General features: G+C 37.1%; 3 protein-coding genes across 8 annotated transcripts; 2 read left to right on the forward strand and 1 right to left on the reverse strand.

Annotated features, from left to right (window-relative positions):
• The first annotated feature begins 2,647 nt into the window (after window positions 1-2,647).
• Window positions 2,648-10,578, forward strand: LOC103995938 (hexokinase-3). 3 transcript variants are annotated; one of them, XR_010476316.1, is made up of 10 exons: window positions 2,648-3,160; window positions 5,637-5,787; window positions 5,899-6,081; window positions 7,375-7,449; window positions 8,126-8,281; window positions 8,396-8,494; window positions 8,576-8,703; window positions 9,686-9,746; window positions 9,949-10,030; window positions 10,125-10,376. XR_010476316.1 is itself a non-coding variant. In XM_009416688.3 (9 exons), exons 1-9 carry the CDS (start codon window positions 2,889-2,891, stop codon window positions 10,476-10,478), a joined length of 1,500 nt encoding a protein of 499 aa, XP_009414963.2. In that variant the 5' UTR covers window positions 2,648-2,888; the 3' UTR covers window positions 10,479-10,578. The 3 variants fall into 3 exon arrangements, 1 of the variants encoding a protein (XP_009414963.2); XR_010476315.1 differs by having other exon boundaries at window positions 9,686-9,770; window positions 10,125-10,261; XM_009416688.3 differs by lacking the exon at window positions 9,686-9,746 and having other exon boundaries at window positions 10,125-10,578.
• An 867-nt stretch (window positions 10,579-11,445) lies between these two features.
• Window positions 11,446-15,266, forward strand: LOC135588527 (uncharacterized). Its single transcript, XM_065080700.1, has 8 exons — window positions 11,446-11,631; window positions 11,727-11,796; window positions 11,873-11,930; window positions 12,025-12,086; window positions 13,428-13,663; window positions 13,786-13,819; window positions 13,894-14,019; window positions 14,745-15,266. Exons 1-8 carry the CDS (start codon window positions 11,584-11,586, stop codon window positions 14,927-14,929), a joined length of 819 nt encoding a protein of 272 aa, XP_064936772.1. The 5' UTR covers window positions 11,446-11,583; the 3' UTR covers window positions 14,930-15,266.
• Window positions 15,267-19,288: 4,022 nt separating this feature from the next.
• LOC103995935 (protein EARLY RESPONSIVE TO DEHYDRATION 15) lies at window positions 19,289-21,978 on the reverse strand. 4 transcript variants are annotated; one of them, XM_009416685.3, is made up of 3 exons: window positions 21,811-21,978; window positions 19,805-20,172; window positions 19,289-19,722 (listed from the first exon to the last, which is right to left on the reverse strand). In XM_009416685.3, exons 2-3 carry the CDS (start codon window positions 20,142-20,144, stop codon window positions 19,562-19,564), a joined length of 501 nt encoding a protein of 166 aa, XP_009414960.2. In that variant the 5' UTR covers window positions 20,145-20,172; window positions 21,811-21,978; the 3' UTR covers window positions 19,289-19,561. The 4 variants fall into 4 exon arrangements, with proteins under 4 accessions (XP_009414960.2, XP_009414961.2, XP_009414959.2 ...); XM_009416686.3 differs by having other exon boundaries at window positions 19,805-20,168; window positions 21,811-21,956; XM_009416684.3 differs by lacking the exon at window positions 21,811-21,978 and adding an exon at window positions 21,613-21,771 and having other exon boundaries at window positions 19,811-20,172.
• Window positions 21,979-22,414: the final 436 nt, after the last annotated feature.

The following is a 22,414-nucleotide window of genomic DNA, read 5'->3' on the forward strand; positions in this document are numbered from 1 at the left end:
TAAAACGAGGTACAAATTGATCCAAGATATAAAGTACTTTCAACATTAATTTTTATCTACACGTAAGATATTCATTTGATGATAATATATCATAATTATTTATTTAAGAGTTATGATTCATTTTAATCATTGTGATTTTGATTATTGACCTCTTAAATTCTTATGGTTTACTCATGTTTAAAATAATTTTTATTTTTTAAAAAATATAACATATAAACTTCTTCCGTCAACTCTAAGTTTATAAGTTTATTTACGTGACATTCTAATTCATAATAAATTATTAATATAATGATACTTACAATTTAAGTTTAAAGGATTAAGGTTCATTTTAGCGGTTTTGGTCATAGACCTCTTAAAATCTTATTATTTATTCGTATCTTAAAATAATTTATATATTTTAAAAAATATAAGATATAAGCTCCTCTCGTAAAGTTTGAGTTAACAGACGTTAAAGTTTGCGTATGTAGCACGTTAACTCATAATAATATATTAATATAATGATATATATATAATTTAAGTTTAAAAAAAAAAAACTAAGACCATCATCGATTATGGGAGGAGGCGTTATCGTGAAAGTGACCACTAATAGCAGCACCGAGTCGTTGTTGTCTGGCAATGCATCATACTCACGTAGCCTCTCTCACGCTAATGATAAACTCAGAAGCTTTTGATCATAGTATATCAATACACATCCACTTATGATAGAACTATAAACTCATAAACTCATTGTAAATGCAGAAGAGATTTTATGTATATGACGCCCTAGTAGACAACAACTCGATGCTGCTGTTGATGGTTGTTTTTAATTTAAATTATATGAGTTAATAGTTTATTATGAGTTATTATACCATGTAAGCTGACTATAATGTTTGTTAACTCTGATTTGATGGAAGTGACATATGTGTTATGTATTTTTTATAAAAAAAATTATTTTAAACGTAAATAAATTATAAGAGCTTAAGAGATCAATGACTAATGCCACAAGAGCTAAAATAAATTTTAATCATTTTAAAATTAAATTATATATATCATTCTATTAATGATTTATTTTTAGTTAGTATGTCACATAAACAGATTCTAACGTCTATTAACTCAGGCATGATAGAAGGGTCTTATATGCTATATTTTTTAAAATATAAATGTTATTTTAGATACGAGTAAACAATAAGGACTTAAGTTCACCAAAATTATAAAAGTTAAAATAAACATTAAACCTTCATTTTTGAACGCATCTTGATTAGTAAAAATTTTATTAAATCATTGTAAGACTTTCACAATTTTATTAAATCGTAAGACTTTCACTTACTCTTGCAAAAGAAAAAAAAAAAGTCAAGAATTACATTCAATTAAAATGTCAATTATCATATTTATAAATCTGCAAGGAGTCTAACGGGCTCATTGATTAAAAGGTTGTCAAATAAAAGGTAATTGACACCCACGATATCCGCACCCCTTACATGTCAAATAAAAGGTAATACAATCCAACTAAATTAATTGTTCGGCTTGACCGTGCCATTCTTCTGTACATACGTAAAATAATGAAGCCAACTTGTAATTTTGGATCGTCGCAACATTCACACGCACACACCAACAATAATTTGGTCCATGGTATGGTCCACATCAGCTCCATGAAACACCCTCTCCAATCCCCCCCCCCAACTCAGCATGGGGCCTACTACCCATTAAAGGAAAAAAAAAGGCATGTGCCACACGAAACGCAATCCCAGCCGTTTGATCCCGCTCCCTCCATCATGATCGTATAAATAATGTCTCCTTTGCTTATGATACAAATAATGTAACATTAAGTGAGGTTATATTTGCTGTAGCAGAAGATTAAGGGGGTAGTCTTAGCTGGAATTTGTGGAGGACAGCTGTCAGTCTCGTACGGCCGACAGAACGAGAATATGCTGCCGATACTTTCCCACTCAACTCCAAACTACCCCTTCACAAACCTCATCTTTTATTCGACGTACCTGCGGGTCCCGCGCTCCGCAATGACTAACTTCGTTTGGCCAAAACCCATCGAAGCGGGAAGGAGAACATGACACGCAGCGTCCGTCGCCGTTCGCGACCCTCCGCTCCCGACGCCCGAATCTGTAGCCGCGCTGCTTCCGCCCCACCTCTTATTATCTGTATTCCTATTTTACCCTTTTCACATGCGATCAATAATAACACCTCTCTCTCTCTCTCTCTCTCCTTCAACGACTTATCTCGGCTCTCTCAATAATTGGATTTGTTGGTAACTACAATCATTATGCAAAAGGTGGTCAGTGACTTGGGGCCATGATATAATGGCTGCGATGCATGTGATCCGAATGGGTCCCTCCACGGTTGATGGACACGGTGGACGACGTGTCTATCTTATCATTCTCCAAGTCAAGGAGTTGACGGGGTTGATATTTACGGTGGCGTCATCGCAAATAGGCCCCAAAGTAACGTCCTAATTCGGGGGCCACAAAGAACACGAGTCAAACACTCGCCCAGTTATGAAAGGACCACAGGGGCAAATCCGTCATTTAGGGAATTCCCAGCACGCCACTTCGCTGTCCATCTCTAAACTCAATATTATATATATAAATATATATTTTTATTAGAACTTATATTAAAGGAAATCTTCCGTATAAAAGAGAGGCACCCACTAATTAACCCCTCTCCTCTCCCTCTCGCTATACTCGCTCCGCAGGCTGTTCCATACTCCCTCGACTTCTCTTCGGCGCTCCGTCGAGCACTCGTCCCGTCGGCACCGGCCGGCCGGCCGCCGTGATTTGTTTCCTCCGCTGTTTCCTTCGGATTCATCTATTGTCCCTCCCTGCTGGCGGTGGTTCCTTGTCCTGGGGCCCTTGGGGGCCGGTGGATGGAGTGATCGATACGAGGTTGCGGGGGGATTGATGGCGAGGGTCGGCCTCGGGTTGGCGGTGGGGTGCGCCGTGGTGACGTGCGCGATCGCGGCGGCGCTCGTGAGCCGCAGCGTGAGGAGGCGGTGGCGCTGGGGTCAGGCGGTGGCGCTGGTGAGGGAGTTGGAGGTGGCGTGCGACACCCCAGTTGGGAGGCTGCGCCAGGTGGTCGACGCCATGGCGGTGGAGATGCACGCTGGTCTCGCGTCCGACGGCGGCAGCAAGCTCAAGATGTTGCTCACCTTCATCGATAACCTGCCGGATGGGTAAGTGGTAATTGCTTTTGTTTCTTCATTTGCCCTGGTCCATCATTCCGAACACAGACTTTGCGGCTTTTCCCTTTTGTGTTATTGTACTGTTTGTTGGATACATACAAAGGATCTTGAAGCGTTTCTGCTGTGTTTGTTTCTTTTGGGATATCTGTATCTGCTGCAACTTTGACTTTTATTGCATTAAGGAACCTTATCTTTATGTTGGAATATGTGCTTATAGTGTGATCAGCGGGAACACAGACCGAAGTGGTGAACTATTTATTGACTTTAATTCTTGTTCAATGCTTATTTTTATTATCCTTTTCCTCTTTTAGTTGTTTGTTTATGGCGTTGTATTAATTGGTACCTTGTTCTAATAGATTGCTATTTTTCTTGCAGAATTGATGGTCTGAATCTGTAAATATTTTGAAAAGATTTATAGTGTGCTTGCATTGTATATGTTATCATTCAATTTGCATGTGATGTCTTTTTATTATTATTTTTGTTTCTAGATAAAGTTGGATAGATGAACGTTTTCTTCATTTAGAATGATGGAAACAACTTCATGCATAAATCTATCAATTCACTCTTTCTTTTGGCTTTTAGTGAATCAAGTTGGTTATTTGCATTCCATTTTTCCTTAAATGAACATTTTTTCCTTGCAGTACTTCTGAATTATACCTCATTTTAAGTACTTCTCATCATAGCCTGGGTATTACTGACACTTTACTGCTTACAAGCTGAATCCATGCGATTAGTTGTATCATGGGTTAATTCTTCTCATATCAATTCAACTTGATTGGTTAGTGTATTATAGTTGTTGGTATATGAGTTTCGAGCATAGTTAGTAATGACATTTAGGAGCTACCGCTATATTCTGAGAAGAGATGGAGAAAGTTTTGTGCTCCTGGTTGTTCTTCATACCATAGTGTTATTAATGGCAAGAAATGGCGAATACAACCAAGTATTATTAATAATATCATTTTAGACCAAAAAGAAGCTGATTCGAGATGACATAATAGGGCTGGGAGGGGATTGTTCACTGCAAGAAATTATGATTTTAAATTTGGGCTGGAAGCATTAATCTTGCTCGTTTGGTAATGCCATTTTGATACTAAGAAACATGCACCTATTAGGTTGATTCATGTCATAACATTGGTGATGTAAGCATAAAAGCCATCAAAGGAAATTTGATCTTTCATTGTTGAGTCTAGGACCTACTGAGAATAGTATTTGCGGTCTTCCTTTTCTTTTTTTTCCTTCATTCTACTTCCATGGGGTCATGATAAGGATGGTTCTCTGCAACATGGGTGATCAGTATTGGAAGCACAGGAATAGTACTCTGCTTGCCAGGTTATGACTATGCATATCGACGCTTATGATGTGTTGTATTGGCCGTCCTTCGAGAACTGAACAATATGTTTTGACTTCCCCTAAACATAGATTACCATCATATGTCTATTGTTCACTGAAAGAAATGGCAAATACAACCAAGTATTATTAATAATTTCATTTTAGACCAAAAAGAAGCTGATTAGAGATGATGTAATAGGGTTGGGAGGGGTTAGTTCACTGCAAGAAATTATTATTTTAAATTTGGGCTGGAAGCATTAATCTTGCTCATTTAGTAATGCCATTTTGATACTAAGATACATGCACCTATGCAGTTGATTTAGCATATGCACTTGATTTATGTCATAATTGTGGTGATGTAAGCATAAAACCATGAAAGGAAATTTGATCTTTCATTGTTGAGTCTAGGACTTCCACAAGAATAGTATTTGTGGTTTTCCGTTTCTTTTTTTTTCCTTCTTGGGGTCATGATAAGGTTGCTTCTTTGCAACGTAGGTGATGAGCAGGAATAGTCCTGTGCTTGTCGACCCTTTCAATGTGTTGTATTGGCTGTCCTTCGAGAAGTGAACAATATGTTTTGACTTCCTCTCAAAATAAATCAGCATCATATGTGTCATAAAGTCATGATTAGGATGTGTTGCTTCATATTTGGTTTCTTCTTGATAGTTGTTGTATATTGTTTGGCATATATGAATATGATTAAGCCTTTGATCAATTTCATGCGTATATCTCTATTTTTATATATTCATGGAAGCACCTTAAAATGATTTTAGGAAACCCTTTGGTGAATCAGTGAATCTCAACTAATTTGACTTAATTTTTCAAGACATGTAGGGTAATTGGGTTGCTTGAGGGGTGCACAAACATGCATCTTTTACGTTAAATCATGTCAACTGGAAAGATGATATTCTATGTAAGGAAGCTCTAGAGGTTTTTGCAGATCAGTTTTCACAGTCTTTCTTTTTAGTTTTTTCTTAACTTCTTCAGGAAGTGAACAGTGGATTTGGACTGTACAAAATGCATATCACTATGATAAGTTTCACAAAGTTATGATGAGGATTGGCTGTTTCCTTTCCTTTTGGCTATGTTTTCTTCTTATTAGAAATGATTGAATGAACTGATGTTGATTTCTTACCAGAACCGAAGAAGGTACATACTACGCACTTGATTTAGGAGGTTCAAATTTTAGGGTCCTGCGGGTTCAGCTTGGTGGTAAAGGGTCCATGATATTGAGTCACAAAGTGGAAAGTCAACCAATTCCCCAGGAATTAATGACTGGTACAAGTGAGGTACTTCTTGCTTTCCTGTTTGGTCCATCTAATTTGTTTGTCTAATTTTCCTTATTTTGGCTCTTTTTAGTGGTTTCTTTAACCTAGTAAATTTCATTATTTTCTATGCAGGAGCTGTTTAATTTTATTGCTTCAATACTAAAGCGGTTTGTTCAAAGTGAGAATGATGGTTTTCAACAGCTACCAGATGATAGAAAAGATCTTGGATTTACATTTTCTTTTCCTGTGAAACAATTGTCTATTTCTTCTGGTGTTCTTATCAAGTGGACTAAAGGGTTTTCAATTGAAGATGCTGTGAGTTGAACTTATTGATGTGTATCATTGTTTTGTAAAGGGGTACTGACATATTGGTTTTGTGTCTTTTACCAGCAGCTTCTCTAGCGCTTGTGCCTACTCTGTCATGTTTTTCACATTTATCAGCATGAAATATTTGACATGTGGAAATAGAATATATGATGTCGGCTTTTGGTACCTTAATTATAGTTACAGTTTTATATACATGCTTCTCAGCAAGCATCTTTCCAAAGCTGGATGTGGTGTTCCTATAAATAGAAATATTTGTGATTATAATTATAGTAAGCTAACATCACCAATGCAGGCCCCAAGCTCGGAATAAAAAGGTGGAGGGTTGCGTTAGGTTACTGATAACCAGCGTAAAACTATGTTAGATCTCATGACATGGATCTTAACTGATTTTAGCATAGAGCTATGTCGTCACCCGGAAGTGACGTGAGACGCCTTCACTTTATAGGTGTCCTCAATTGATCTCAATGACGACAAAAGATCTATGTAGCCAACCTCAAAAAATTGAGACTTACAGTCTTGTTATTGTTGTTGTATAATTATAGTAAGCTTTATTTGTCACGTTAGACATTCATTTTACTGTTAGATTTTCTGTTCTCTTTATATTAAGATGTGACACTTTTACAGATGTGTTTGCTAATATAACTATTCCATGAATAACAACAGCATATAATTACAGTTATTATTGAGGTTTTGTTTCAAATATCTCATGTTAAAGGCCGCTACTTTCTTGATTTTACTGCAATGAAAGCATAAAAAGGGAACATTTTTTGCTTTTTGTTGCTTGTATTATTTTTTCCAAGCTTGTATTGAGATAATATTGATGTGGTTACACTCTCATGATCTGTCAAGTGAAAAGTAGCAGTAACCTTTTACATTTGAGTACTGTTTTTAAACATGATCTTCCACTAGCTAATACCTTGAAGTAGCTTGCTGCACTGGTAAAATACTGATCTATTATATGTGACAATTTTGGTAATTAAACATTTGAAATTGGCACAGTCCATTTGGTTTATTAACTTGAATTTTTAACTAATTCCTAGTCTGTATCTTTGTGAGCCTGCGCATAAAGCTAGATCTGGGAACAAGTTTATACATCATGGGATTGCATTTTATAAATTTTATGTTTGGGTAAAATTGTATAATGATAAAGATATGGTATACAGATATAACTTATGTCATATTGACCTGGAATATGATTTATATTGCTGATGACTTCATTCAATACAAGCCATAATGACAATTTTAGTGGTTGTTTTGACTAATTTATGCTTTGGGATTTAGGTTGGAAAAGATATTGCACAGTGTTTAAATGAAGCCATGACAAAGATTGGACTTAATATGCGGGTAGCTGCATTGGTATGATCTTAGTCTTCTAGCTGTTACAGCTTAAAAGCTTCACTATATTTCTTCAGATGTTATTGTTGTTTGCTAAAGTTGTTTAATCATTCAATGCCAAGTCTGTGCATGCATGTAAATGCATATTTTTGCATATTCTTGTAAATGCATGCTTAAAACATTTAGCATTAAGTGTTCATAGCATTGTAAATACTTTCATCATCTCAAAGAAGCTGGTGTTTCTTTAATGTGGGAATGCTACTATGTGTCAGAACCTTGTGTCGGTACATACATCCAGGGATTGATATGCCTGGTCGGATATTTGATGACAAACCTTGATTTTTATTCAGATAATTAAGTTGGTATTCACGTAAATAATTCAGTGAACTCTAGATGGACCGCATGACCATGTTTGTGTGACTGGTCATCATCTGTATAGTACGAATTACCTTCTTGACAATGTATCAACTTGCAGATTGATATTAAGACTGGAGCATTCGACTGCTCCATCTGGTGATTGCAAATAATGGCTTAACCTAAAGTTGGATCGGTTTATGATTTTCTGGATGTTAGACCTAATTATCTCCTAATTTTGTTGTGTTTTTTTATTTGGATTTTGTTATTGTACTCAAAAGTTTGCAATAAAGTCTGCTGCCCAAGTGATTTTGATCAAGTTCTATGTGCTGGTTGTAACCAGGTGAATGACACTGTTGGCACATTGGCTCTTGGGCATTATAATGATGAGGACACTGTCGCTGCTGTGATAATTGGAACAGGGACAAATGCTTGCTATCTTGAGCGCACTGATGCAATTATTAAGTGTCAAGGCCTTCTTACAAATTCTGGTGCAATGGTATCTTTTACTTTTATTATTCAAGTCATACAGTTTGATGCCTTTCTCATTCTGTACTAAAAGTAAAGTGCTGGTTTTATATCATCTGTGCCCATTCATTATTATACTGATTAGGTTGTCAACATGGAATGGGGGAATTTCTGGTCATCACATCTACCGAGAACCTCCTATGATATAGCTCTAGATGATGAGAGCCCTAATCGTAATGAACAGGCAAGGATTACAGTGCACCCACTTTTTTGTATACTCTAATTCTTGGTTGAGATGGCTTCTGGTTTTGATTTTGTGGTATAGGGTTTTGAGAAAATGATTTCAGGAATGTACTTGGGTGACATTGTTAGAAGGGTGCTTTATAGGATGGCAGAGGAGTCAGATATCTTTTTAGATCCTGCAAAAAATTTATCAGTCCCCTTTATCTTAAGGTATGCTATTGATACATATTAAAACTTGCTGCTGGATCTTGGTCTAAGATTGGCTTGTCAGTTAACTGCTGTTCATTTCTAGTATACTTGTTATATCATGAAGCATTCTCATTTTTCTTTGGCAAATTTGTAGTGCTATTGCTTTTTAGTTCCTATTATACTTTAACTGAAGCTGTTCTTGTGATCTTTTATTGTGATGCTCTAGTTGATTTTCTGTTAGGACATTTATTGGTGTTGCTTAACGACTTAACATTTGCTTGTGTGCATGCTATCGCACACAAAGACATGAAGCCACAAACATCAGCATGTTTCATTTAGAGAAGAACAATACATGAATGGAACACAAATGGAAAAAGAAAAACTATTAGATATGCAAGACGCTCATATGTCATATGCCTCTAACATAATCCAGAAAGTGTAATCTGACCACATTGAACATGACCAATCACATATCATCAATATGAATTCAATTTCTACATTAAATAAAATAGATTGACTTTTTTGTTTTATAAAGATGACTATTGGACCTTCAGATCTACATCACAGAGACATAGTCATCTTGGATAACACTTTTAGAGTTTGAGGGTTGATAGTTGATACTATTAATTTATGAAAAAATGACCTAGTTAAGATCAATGGAGATATGCTGGCAATTGATCCTGCTCTGTTACTAATGCCATCATTGCATGGTGATACAAGGTTTTTCCTCACTATGGTGTGAAATCGTTTTCTTCTTCATGCTGATGTGATTGCATTAATATCAAGTTTTAGATCATGACACCGTAGCTGGTTCTTATCATATGATGGCTTCTTTTGGTCAGTTGAGTTCATGAACTTTCTCCAATTCTCAGTGCAATGGCATAGTATTGATGTTTGTAAAAGAGTAACAGCGTTAATTTCATAGTAATAACACAATAACAAGTCATAATGTTCCAACTATTTGAGATCACTTACGTGGATACTGTCTTAATTTTATTGAAAGGATAATGTTGCTAGAAAAAAGGTGCCGGCATCATCCAGAAGGTTCTTCTACAAATTTTTTGGTACGATGGAGAAATAATGAGCTGGTGCAGCAATAACTTTACTCTGATATCTCTCTCTCTCTCTCTCTCTCTTTATTTTTTGTCTGAAGGTGTATTAAGTGCAAACAAAACCCTCTTATTTGCGACTTTAAATTGCTCATGGCTTAAGTACTTACTATCCTGTAAGAGTTTCCCAATTACCTCAAACTTCCCATTTGATCAGGACACCTCTGATGGCTAACATGCATGAGGATGATTCACCTGATCTGACAGAAGTTGGAAGGGTACTTGAGGAACACTTGAAGGTAGGCGCACTGTTCAACAATATCTTCATGGTCTTTTGCACCCAATTAACCCATTTTAGTTAGCATTCTAATCATTTCTGCTGGATCATGCCAGATATCTAGAGTCCCTTTGAAGGTAAGAAGGCTCGTTGTGAGAGTATGTGACATAGTCACAAGAAGAGCTTCCCGGTTAGCTGCAGCAGGCATAGTTGGGATGCTGAAGAAAACAGGACGAGATGGGAGTGGTGGTGTTGCGAGTGGAAGAACGAGAGGCAAACCGAGAAGAACCGTGGTCGTAGTCGAAGGCGGTCTCTACATTGGCTATACAATGTTCAAGCAGTATTTGAACGAAGCTATCGGTGAGATCTTAGGTGATGAGGTCGCCCCATACGTTCTTCTCAAAGTCTCCGAGGATGGATCGGGAATCGGTGCTGCTCTCCTTGCTGCAGTATATTCATCAAATAGATAAATCTTTCTATACATATATTATTATGTGCAAATATAGAAAGATCAGTTGATCATATATATATGTGTAGAGTTTTCATGATGTGCAGAATCTTGTTTCTTCACACTCACTTTTTCTTCTAGAATAGAACTCATAACAAACTGACATCGAAGATCAGTTGATCAAATATATAGAAAGATCAGTCGATCATATATATATATATGTATGTATATATATATGTATGTATATATATATATATGTATATATATATATATATATATATATATATATATATATATATATATATATATATATATATATATATATATAATTTTCTTAGATTTCACAATGATGTCACATTAAATCTTCATATATTTTCTTATTCTTCAAAATCATTAGTAGCCTATTACAATCCTTCATCCATCAAGTAGGACAAGAAGAATTAATTGATTCTTTTACAGGTCATATTAATATAAAATTTCCATTCAATTGTATCCTTGTAGCAAAAGAAAGAAAAAAGAAATTGCACTAAAGGGCAGGAAGAGATGGAGAAATTGAGGTTTCTATCGAACAATCCATGTTTAATCTCCGAGGATATATCTCAATAAAATAATCTTCTAATTTTAACTTTGATATTAATATGATACAAGAATAATTCATTAATTGCTCAAACGAGACTCTTAACGAGAGGAACACTAAATTGCCGATGAGTGGTTCGATTCATTCGGAACCCTAATTTTACTCCAATAGGGCCGGAAACAAGTCGGGCCTCCGCGATAGTAACCCCGCCACCGCCCATCAAACGCGATCGAGCGATATAGAAAGGTTCTTCCGCTTGGCGTCTTCCCGCCTAGCTTCCTTTAGTCTCTCTCTCTCTCTCTCTCTCTCTCTCTCTCTCTCTCTCTATTTCCCCATCCTGTTCCCTCGCCCCCCAAAACCCTAATCGTCCGGCTCCTCTGATTTCTCCAACGATCTAGGGTCATCTTTCTCCGTTTTCTCTCTCCTCTCTCCTCACCCGGCTCGATCTGGTCTCAGATTTGGTGCGATCATGGCATCTTAGATATCTTTCTCTCCGTTACATCTCAGGCACGAAGTATTAGGTGGTCTGGATATTTCGATTCCGGACCAGATGGAGCCGCTCAACACCAAACTGTATGAAAAATACAAGAATCTGAAGGTACTTCTTTCCCTTTCCCCACTCATCTTTCGTTTGGGCACCCTAGGGCACCTTACACTTCGTTTCGTTTTGTGATTTGAGCTCACTTTTCTCAGAAAAGAAAGTTCTTTGAGGAGGAGGAGTGGAACCGTAAAAGAGATACTGACCTGAGGAGTTATCAGTCTGGTATATTCGTTAAACTTGCTCGGAAATCTTTGGTCATATGTGCACCATGTTGGTTTGACATTTGTGTTTCTTGTAGCTATGGAGGACTTAATAGAAGAGATGAAGAATGCAAATGAACGGCTCCGAGCTGAATTGTAAGACTAATTGACTGTGAATTATAAGTGATGGAAGAAGTCTTTCTTATCAAGTAAGCTGGAAAGTATTGAAATTGTGTTAATCTGATTGCAGGTATTCCTTTCAGGAACAATATGCTAACTGTGAAAAGTCACTGCTTGAAGAGAGCCAGAAATGTGAGAGAAAAATCTGTTTTTTCTATTTTGAACTCTGATAATTTTTTACTTACATTGTTGACTTTTAACCAACCATGCTAGGATAAATTCTGGTGCATCAAAACTTTTTTTAAGGTGACTACTCCCTGCACTGAATCAATATTGGACAACACTAAATATTTTGACAACAGATTTAATTGGTTGATTTTTCTCATATTCCAATCTACAGTGTTTGGATACAATGTGTCTTCTATTGGCGAGATGGTTGAAACTTTATGTTTTTAGCTTGGACCTTCGCTATGAATTTAAGAAAAGAACCATGCTTTTTAAAGAAAAATATGTCTTGTCATGCTCCAAGGCAAGTACATTCTACTACTACTATTATAAATGTACTGACCCAATTTTTTTTGCCTTGTCAGCACTGGCACAGTTGATTTGAATGCATCTTGGGAACTCCTTTGTGGTTGTGAAACCTAGTTATATGACTCTCAAATTATTTCCTAGATGTATAACTGAAAAAGTTTCTGCAACTTCTGGGCACTCTTATTGATGAATTCAATGCCTTCGTGCTTTCGCCTCAGCTCCCAAACTTGAATCACTTGCAGATTGGTTGCTTTATATATGCCAAAACTCTGTTAAAGGTGATTCTCGAGAGTTGACATGGCTTACATGCCTTGATGAAATACTATGAGCAATTGGACCACCTAAAGGAAATGAAAAGGAGAAAAAACATGAGGAACATACACCTTTTAGACCAACTGACATGAAACTGTGGACTAGTATATAAATTAGATTTATATTAATGGCTTTTGAACTTTATCATAGTTGAAGTTCTCATTCTGCATTTGTTTATCTTCTGGAATTTGATGGTTCTTCTACTCTTTAATTAATGCACTTTCTAAGGTTGTCCTTGTTGAACCTTTTTAGTGCTTAGTTGATACTTGCACAGCGTTGGATTTTTTCAGTTTTCCCTTGTGTATGTTGTCAAATATGAGAAATTTGAACTCCCAGTCTGACTAAACTCCATTACTATCCACAATAATCAACATCATAGCTAACTGCTACAATGTAACTACTGTGCACCACAGATCAATGTGTTTGTGGTTTAACAGATATAACCATTGTACTCTTGACCTTCATGTTTGTTGCAATTTCCTTACTTGGCAATCAACTTCATATCTTGGAATCATCATGATTGTGTATGTCAATGTTTTGTCAAGGAACTATAAGGAACTCTCTTTGCTTTTTACTGTGATATATATTTTACATATGATTGTGACATGGAAAGTTCTTATTTCCCCCACCCCCACTCACTCTCAGAGTTTGACATTTATGATTAAAAAATGTAAATTTTATTCACAGCCAAAGAGCTCTCTGATGAAGTTGGAAGACTCCAGAATCTTTTATTGAGGAAAAATGACACAAGTGACAAATCACTGATGTCATCACCTTGTTCAATAGCTGGAGTAATGTCCACAGAAATACCTAAGAGCTTACCAAGACAGAAAACACCAGACTTATGTGAGGAAATCAGCCCCATTCAAAATAAAGAAGCAGCTACCCTTACCTATGATAGCCACAAAGTAGAGACTAAGGTGGTGAGTAAATGCTATTGGTCTACACCATCATTTCTTCTCACGTTTGTAAATTTAAGGTTGAATAGTTTGATTTTGGAATCAGTTTTTTGCATCTCATTAATTCTTGGTTTGGATATTTTCAGCCAGATTGTTGCAGAAGAAACATGGGCAGTTCAAGTATGTATCGGCGGATATAACTTGCTGTTGGATTTTCTTGAAGCATTTTGCTATAGTTTTATTCTACTTTGCAGGTGATGCTTCAGAAGATTGCTGCAATTGCGTTTTCCAGACTCTTATGAAGCTCTTGGTTGGCATGGATTTTTCTGTCAATAGTCAAACTGAAAGTCTTTGTCTTTTAGTTGTTCACAAAATGAGTGGTAATATTTCCTTGACTTAGTTGTTCACAAAAAATTAGTTTTTTCTGAGATTGTGTCCCTTGTTTATATATTTCCCACAGAGTGTCCCTAATTTCAGGGGCAGACCAAAATGCCTTGGAAAAGTAGCCCACATTTTACCCATTGAAATAGTTGGACCGGATCAGTTCAAGAGAAAAAAAAACTTGGTTTGTGCTTGCACTAACTTTTAATGAGTGTAATAACATACATGATCTGACCTTATCTTATATGAATCCAAAGCTTATACGAAGTTATTAAAAAATGTTTTTATATGATAATTAATACAAAAAACCATAGTCATGGGGAGTTTGTCAATGTAAATGGTGATTATTTAATTTAAAATTTACGTATTGGAGTTTATGCCGCTTGTTATCTGACAGTTGTTAGACATAAGGATGTGTTTGTTAATGATGATTCTTGTAACTTATAGAAGCTAACATCACTCTGCATACGCTGATGTCATAAAAGCTTGCGCCTTGGTTATTTGATATATGCCTCTTGCCTTGTATTCTGATGATAGTGAATTGTTTGTGATCTTTGATTTTCTTGGTTATCTTTACTTTATCATGATAAACAGAATATTATTGTAAGGGTGTGCTAGTGATTTTCACCCATGAAATTCTAATATTTTGACTATATTGTTTTATATAATCTGGAATATTGCCTGTGGGGCTGACTTATTACTGATTTGGTCTAACTGTTTGCAGGTTACAGTTTTAGCTTAACATGGATGCCACGTGATGGTGGAGAAGGTGAGTTGATGTATCGTGTTTCTTCACTGGGGACACTGGAGAGGGTAGCTTTGGATTGGATGAAGGAGGACATGATATTTAGCACAGCCATGTGTCGTGTTTTCTTTGAGCGGGTAACACGAGTCACCGGGCATTCTTGATTCGATACTTGATGTGCTACACACGAAAAAAGGATTGTACTCCAGCCACGTTTCCTGTCTAATGGGGTTCCAAAAGCATCACCATAATCCAAACACATGGAGGGTTCAAGAAATCTGCATCAGCAACTCTTTAGTAAGTTGCTTTTGTTGGATTCTCCTTGAAGAACTTGTATCTTACTGTCCATGCCAAACAAGTCAATCTTTTTCTTGCTTCACTTGTCTTCAAACTTATTTATTGGCCTCTTTAGCTGATGCTTCATCCTCATAATGTGGTCTGTTTGGTTGAACATGAATGCTATGTTCTCTGATTAAAAGGATGCAAAATTGTTTAGCTTGATGGAGAGAGATCTATTTGTGGCTATGCTGTTGCAGTTTTACTGTTAGATATGTGGATGTTCTTTGAGGCTTCAGTCTTAGCCAAACTCGACCAGTTGTCGGGTTTGGACTCTTATTTAACTCGACGCATCCACATTTGGATTAATTTATCTGAGTGTGGGTTGGCTCGAGTTACCTTCGTATGGATTGTTATACTTGCTGTGTGATGGCACGTGAAGGAATAAAAAGACTTATTATCGACGCCAGTTTTTAATGCAGCATCTGGTTGTTCTACTGGGTTGTGAATTTGAAGCCAATCAAGATTCTAATCTGGACTGTCTATTTAGGGTTAATGGAGGTCCTATTTTGTGCTTTGTTTTAGACTAATATCAGGAATTGTTCAACCCACCCAATTTAGGATGTGTCGAACCCAACAAAAATTAAATTAGGTCAAGATGTGATGTGTAAGTTAATCTTAATTGTGAGTTGTGTCAGCCAAATGTTGAGTCATATTTGGTACTCGTCTCAAACCAGTGTCAAGAAATGTTGAACCCATACTTAAGTTAGTCTGAAATATGAGTTATCGACCAAATGTCAACTCCTTAAAAAAATTGAATGTTATAGAGTTTTAAGAGTTTTAGGGACTTGGGGAACGCAACTAGTGGGCCTTTTATAGTGAGATTTTAGGATCATTATGGTCAAAGATGCGTCTTACCGTCGGAGATGATTACACATCTTTTATGGTTTTGGGTGAGATTGCATTGTGTCAAATCTCGAGAACATGCAACGATTGTAATGTTTAAGGAATGTTACTCATGTGGTGTCAAGGTGTTAGTAACATGTCATTAGGGTGGTGACCACGTGATCTTGAGGTGTGTAGTATTAGGATGTCAGCTATGTGATGCCAATGTGTTTACCATATTGTCGTGGACTTAGTTGGTTTTACCTAAGTCGTGTGGTACCCTTACATATTCGTTTATAAATGATCAACCTCCTATGATCCTTTAAAGACATATAAAAGAGAGGACGTGTTAGATGAAGCATTTAACTTGGGATTCCACAAGCAATCAATTCAGTGAACACTTCATACGCAATATAAATTATAAGTATAAACTTCGTAAGCTCTGAACGATCGCATGACAGAGGGTCCAAGGTGGTTAGCCACAGTCAAAAGTCCCCACAAGTGGCCATATGATACTACTATGGAATAAGGTAGCGAACCACCTTAAACACTATCCTAAAAACCTATCCAGCCATGTGCCACCTGGGTAGCTCCTAAATACTATGTTAGCTTACACTCTGTACCACTTTGAAGAGCTAAAAAACCCCCCAAATGGCTATTTGGATGGTTTGTTTCTAAATAGTTTTGCCTCTACACAATGACTTTACACAACTTGCGTTTACAAGTCTGAAACAACCACAAAAACTAACCAAAATGGGATTACCAAGCCTATTGTAAGCTCTCTACATGTAGTGTAAAGTATGAACAAAACTAAAAGAAACAAACATGCACGAGCATTACATCAAACACCATATTTACAGCTTTGACATTCTCCCCCACTTATTCATTTGATATCCTTATCGAAGCCTTTACATACGCTACATCTCTTTGCTTTTACTAAATCTTTTATCTTCTGCTCTACTTGCAATATGCCTCTTGGCTCTCAATTGCTTTATGTTGTTGTTGTTGAGTAGTCGAACTTTAATCCACTATGTTACTTCAACTTGCCAATGACTCTGACTCTGGTATGAGGTTAGTGGGGTTATGTTAATCTTTATTGGTTCCTACGAATCCTTCAGATGAGAAAAAAAATATTCTTTGTTATTCACTAGTCTCTTAACTGTATCACACCACTTGAATTGGGTAGATGCTTATTAGAACTTTAATGAGCATCGCCTTATAGACTTTGAAGTTTTTATAGTCTTTCCTTTATAAAATTTACCCATCGATTTCTCTTTCACTTAGTTGATGCCTTCAAGTAAGTTCACATCACTTCCACTTTCGATTGACATTCTGTTGAGAAATAAAGTAGATAGTCTACTCTTAGTAGCATCGATCATCATTAATGAGAATTTGATGACTATTGTCTTCCATTATGTTTTTTTAAAGGATCTTTAAATATATTTAAAGCTCCTTTGTTGGGTAAATGAGAGAACTAGAGTACTTGATCTCCTTAGGATAATCATAGACAGTCCATCGTCTACATACAAGCCCTTGCATGAGTACTGAATTCTTTAAGTTAGCAATTCTTCTCACCTCTAACAGCTTTGCGTAACTCTTTCAATCATCATGCAACCTATCCCTCATTGCACAATCTCATCCTTTGTCAAGCATCTCGCTTGCTTTAAGCACCATTAAATTTGGTTGCCAACATCAAGCCATAGCTCAAACTTAAACATCCTAACCTTTGTGCTTTATGTGTTTTTCCTAGCTCGTTTATCCTCATGGTGTCTCTCATGTGAAGGGTTAGTTATTTATCTAAATGTCGATCTTGGATGCCCACTCCTTTGAGCGTCTTCTTTCCCTACATCTCAATGCCTGTTTCCCTCAAATGATAGCGCGTATTGGTAGCCCTCAATGCAACCTTGTTAGGTTCCCCACGTTTGCATGCTAAGTGTTTCTAAATATACTTGTCCCGATCTGATATCATTTGTCATAGGCTTAGCTGGTTTTGCTAAATTCGTGCGACACCCTTGCATACCCGTCCACAAAGAGTCAACCTTCCTAAAACCTAATATGGTCCCTTAAAGACCTATAAAAAAGAAGACGGGTTAGAGGAAGCATTTAACTCAGGATCCCATAAGTAGTCATTTCAACAAACACTTGATAGACAATGTAAATTACAAATATAGACTTTGTAAACTCTGAACGATCATGCGACGAAGGATCCAAAGTGGTCATCAAAAGTCTCCACAAGTGCCTACATAATACTATTATGGAGCAAGATAGCCAACTAACCCTAGACACTACCCTAAAGGCCATCTAGCCATATGCCATCGGGATATCTCTTGGTTGCTATGTTGGCTGATATTCTGCACCATTTTACGTAGCTAGAAAACCCTCAAAACGATTGCCTGGATGGCTTATTTCTAGGCAATTTTGCCTCTACATGGTAACTGCACACAACCTGCATTTACAAGCTTGAAATGACTATAAAAGTCAATCAAAATGGTACTTCCAAGCCTATTACAAATCCTCTATATGCTTTGCAAAGCATAAATAAAATTAAAAGATACGGACATATACGAGCATTACATCGTGCATCTTGCTTATAGCTTTATTTGTGATAATATGGTATCGATATTTTGATAACATAACACTAGAGTATCGATCATGTGGTGCCCAAGTATCCACCACGTGACACTGAGGTTTTGGCCACATAGTGTAAGGGTGTTGACCGTGTGGTATCTAGGTGTCCATCGAGTGACATTAGTGTATTGTCCACATAGCAAGTAGATATTGACCCCAAATAGCAAGACATAAATAGATTGATTATCAACTCCAACAAATCTTGATCAAAGAAAAAAGAATATCGTTGTTGATATGAATTAAACATAAATTTATTATATTTTGTGAAGATAATATCAATTTCATTTCATGGCGCTAGAGTGCTACTAGACATGTGATGTCCAGATAGATGCCCACCACATGACATCAAGATATTAGCTATATGATATCGAGATGTCAATCACGTAACCCTGATCATATGCTTTGCTGCCCAAGTTTTCCACCACATGACATCAGAATTTTCGATCAAATAATATCAAGGCATAAATCATGTGATGTCGGGATGTCCATCTCTAAGCATTAACAAATAGTTGTCGATCATATTATCATCCTCACAGGGTAAGGAATAAAAAGAACCCAATAATAAATCTTGAAAACAAAAAAGATTGAAGTTGATGATATGAATTAAAACTCACATTCATTATATTTTGTGAAAACAGTGCCGGTGGGTACATTATGAGTGCTCCTCCATTCAGTTGTCCATAAAAGAAAAATTCTTAGCAGGGTCCGGTTCTGAAAATTAATTCTTCGGTCAATTGCAACATGAATCATTCACACACTGCAATTAATTTAACAGGGATACATGGAACATTATGAAAACACCCCGGCGCTGCACAACAACTTCTTGTCAACTTTACTACATTTCTACACCTTTTTCACAATTTTTTACTTGAGTTTGGTGCCACTGCCAACACTTAGCAACTAAACAACACTACAGCTAACAGCTGCTTTTTAAGTTCTTCTATACAGAGAGCAGGACAGGTTGCTTCCCACACTGGCTGGCTGGCTGGCTGGCAACCGAATGCCTCTCAACGAGGCTGCTGGATGACATGGTGGGGGCCGCACCTCGGGCTCAGGCGCTGCGCAGGTTTCTCCCGATGCTTTGTTGGTTCCAAGATCGATCTACTTCCATTCTTCGGAGATTCTACGCCCAGGCTCCTTGCCACTGCTTCTGCATCACTCGGAACACCTGTCCCAAAAGAACACAATAGCTGCTATCGGACATGATCATTTATGATTTATCACATTATGGATGAGATGCGGTCAATTACCGTTACCAATTCTTTCTTTCTTCAGGGCCATGGAAATTTGGTCTCCAGCTGCATCATCATGCTCCGCCTCGAGAATGGATGACTCATCACCGACGCCAAGATCAAAGGAGTCTGGCAGCAGGTTTATAACATCCTCATCATCATCAGCAGCATCAAAGGTTTCTTGATCTTGGTGCTGATGGAGCCAATGTTCACGGAACCATGTGGTGGTCTTCACCAACTCCCACCACTCTGCTGAAAAATCTTCCACTTGTTGAAATGCCATCGGGATGAAGAGTGGAGCATCGGGGTTCAACATCGATTTTCCAGTTGCTCCCGATGACGCTGCCATTGTACTCATTGTCTCCCAGTCGTTGCTTCCTTTCTGACTACAAGCATGATGAAATTAGATAATCTAGAAGGTCTTACTGGACAATAAAAATGCTTCTCTAGACAACGATGCCACTCAAAATAAAGCCATTGTAATCATTTCATGCTTGCCGATACCTTTTCATCTACCCTTTAGTTATTGATCTAAATACTAACAAACATAAGCAATCTAGGTTTTGGGAAATTATGCACATTATCTGTTCATTTCTCCCGACGACATGAATAATGGATGAATTCAACTGCTGTGGTCCTTCTTCTTTATCAGTACAATTATTCAATACATTCATACTCTGAGACCAAGTTTAAGATCATCAAAGTTTGGAGGGAGAAACAACAGCCGAAGCAGCTCATGTTACCTTAGATAGTATGAAGTTATAATCATGTCAATTTACTAATACCAAACAAACAACACTTAATCTAATCTGCACCCAAAAATCATATAAAAAAAATGCTACCATGCTATAAGTTCTATCTTATGGTGTTTATTGTGGACTAATGAATAAATTATGTAGAAATGGATCAACTGAATAAACGCTGAGTCAAAAATAAAAAAGTCAAAGGAGAAATATAACATTTGATGTTTTTCAAAACAATTTAACTGACTACACAGGATTTTGCTACTGGAAAATGGAGTCAAGCTGCAAAGTAGGAAATATATTCTCAATACAGCTATTATATTTAGAAGCAATTGGAAAAGAAATTATGACTGAGAACGCAACATCTTAAGCCTACAAGTAAAACCTTTTGAGCTCACATAGCAGACAATCGATTGATCTCTAGCAAGTTCTGGAAACTCTCAAGCAAATGACTTGAGAAATTCTAACATAGAATAGAGTGTTTTTGCATTAATCAAAATATGCATAATACGATGAAAAACTAAAATGCATAATAGATGCCAAACATGAGATTGGAAAAGCATTCAGATTCATCAAAAAGATCAATATCAACCACTAAAACAAGAAAAAAGGGATCTAAAAGAACCTACATGAATGATCCGGTCTTCGATTTTAGGTTTTAAGGACTATAAAAATCCATCAACTAATTGAATAAAGCAGTCGAAAACGAAGAACATTAAGGTAATTGACACATACCCACAAGATCCATAGACAACAAAATCTAGCTAATGAAATTTGACAATCTTGGTCTATTTTGCCCACCATAACAAACAGCAAAAAAACTTAATCCAAGCTGCCCTTCCAAAATTTCAAATCAAAAGATGCACAAATTTGGTTGCGTCAATCGAGAATTTGAACTCGATAATGAGAAGTATAATTGGCGAATCTAGCTAGGGTAGAAAACAGCGTTTAAGTTTCCGGATCTTATTTTCGAGGGCAAAGCCACCATCTATCTGAATCTGCCCTAAAACTGATGGCCATATCAGGGTTCAAATCAACGTCCCCCCAACAAACAAATCAATTCAGAGACATGCAAAGATCTACCACATCCTCATGGAAGAAGCAGCATCGAGATCAGATCGTCCAGACCCAACAATTATCACAAAATTGGGGGATCACATCGACAGAGAATGATCGATGATTCAGATCACTCGATTCTTCTGGATTTTATGACAGATCGAGAGATAACTGCAGCTGAATCATGGATATAACACACCGATTCAAATAACATATATCGTTTACCTTTTCAGATCTACTGCTCAAAACATCCGAAGACTTCGATGGGTCGTCAGAAGAGGACCAAAAGAGAGCTGTTATTATTGGTGGGGTTTGATTGGGGTAGAACCGAAGCGAAGTTTGGGTTATCGCTTTATAGAGCCATGATGGGGTGCCCGAACCACCACCGGCTCCGATTAGTCCGAAGCAACGGCTTTTCGGTGACGAAGCGTAAACGCATTGGCCCCACCGCGTCAGTTATTTTTCGCTTCTTTTATTTTCGGAAATGTGTTCCCAATCCCTCCACCGCGGTCTAATCGACTCTGACTTATGATTCGCTGGAGAAGTGGCTCCCGCAACGGTTCTAACCTGGGACCCACTATTTCCTCTACTCACGTGACAGGTATAGCAGTGGATTAAACAAACGGGTACGGACGACAATTTTTCTTTATTAGATTAGCCCGCATGTACGGATGACCTTAAACTTTCTATTATTATTATTATTATTATTAGTTTAATACTATTTGTTTCACATTGTTGGGTACTCCGTCAGCAAATGTCTCTCGATTTCTTATGGGGTCTCTCGATGTCTTTTCGATAGTGGATCCAATCCTTACTTCGGATTAGTAAG

Source organism: Musa acuminata, chromosome BXJ1-8 (genome assembly GCF_036884655.1).
Source record: "Musa acuminata AAA Group cultivar baxijiao chromosome BXJ1-8, Cavendish_Baxijiao_AAA, whole genome shotgun sequence".
Taxonomy (NCBI): Eukaryota; Viridiplantae; Streptophyta; class Magnoliopsida; order Zingiberales; family Musaceae; genus Musa; species Musa acuminata.

Excerpts from the sequence above, each read along its gene's own strand:
- LOC135588527 (XM_065080700.1), top strand. The coding sequence starts at position 11,584 with ATGGAGCCGCTCAACACCAAACTGTATGAAAAATACAAGAATCTGAAG. Across the intron at positions 11,632-11,726 it reads AAAAATACAAGAATCTGAAG|AAAAGAAAGTTCTTTGAGGA; the intron begins GTACTTCTTTCC and ends CACTTTTCTCAG. Across the intron at positions 13,820-13,893 it reads AAGAAACATGGGCAGTTCAA|GTGATGCTTCAGAAGATTGC; the intron begins GTATGTATCGGC and ends TCTACTTTGCAG.
- LOC103995935 (XM_009416683.3), bottom strand. Across the intron at positions 19,723-19,804 it reads GAAAGAAAGAATTGGTAACG|GTGTTCCGAGTGATGCAGAA; the intron begins GTAATTGACCGC and ends CTTTTGGGACAG.
- LOC103995938 (XM_009416688.3), top strand. The coding sequence starts at position 2,889 with ATGGCGAGGGTCGGCCTCGGGTTGGCGGTGGGGTGCGCCGTGGTGACG. Across the intron at positions 8,495-8,575 it reads GCCCTAATCGTAATGAACAG|GGTTTTGAGAAAATGATTTC; the intron begins GCAAGGATTACA and ends TTTGTGGTATAG. Across the intron at positions 8,704-9,948 it reads TCAGTCCCCTTTATCTTAAG|GACACCTCTGATGGCTAACA; the intron begins GTATGCTATTGA and ends CCATTTGATCAG.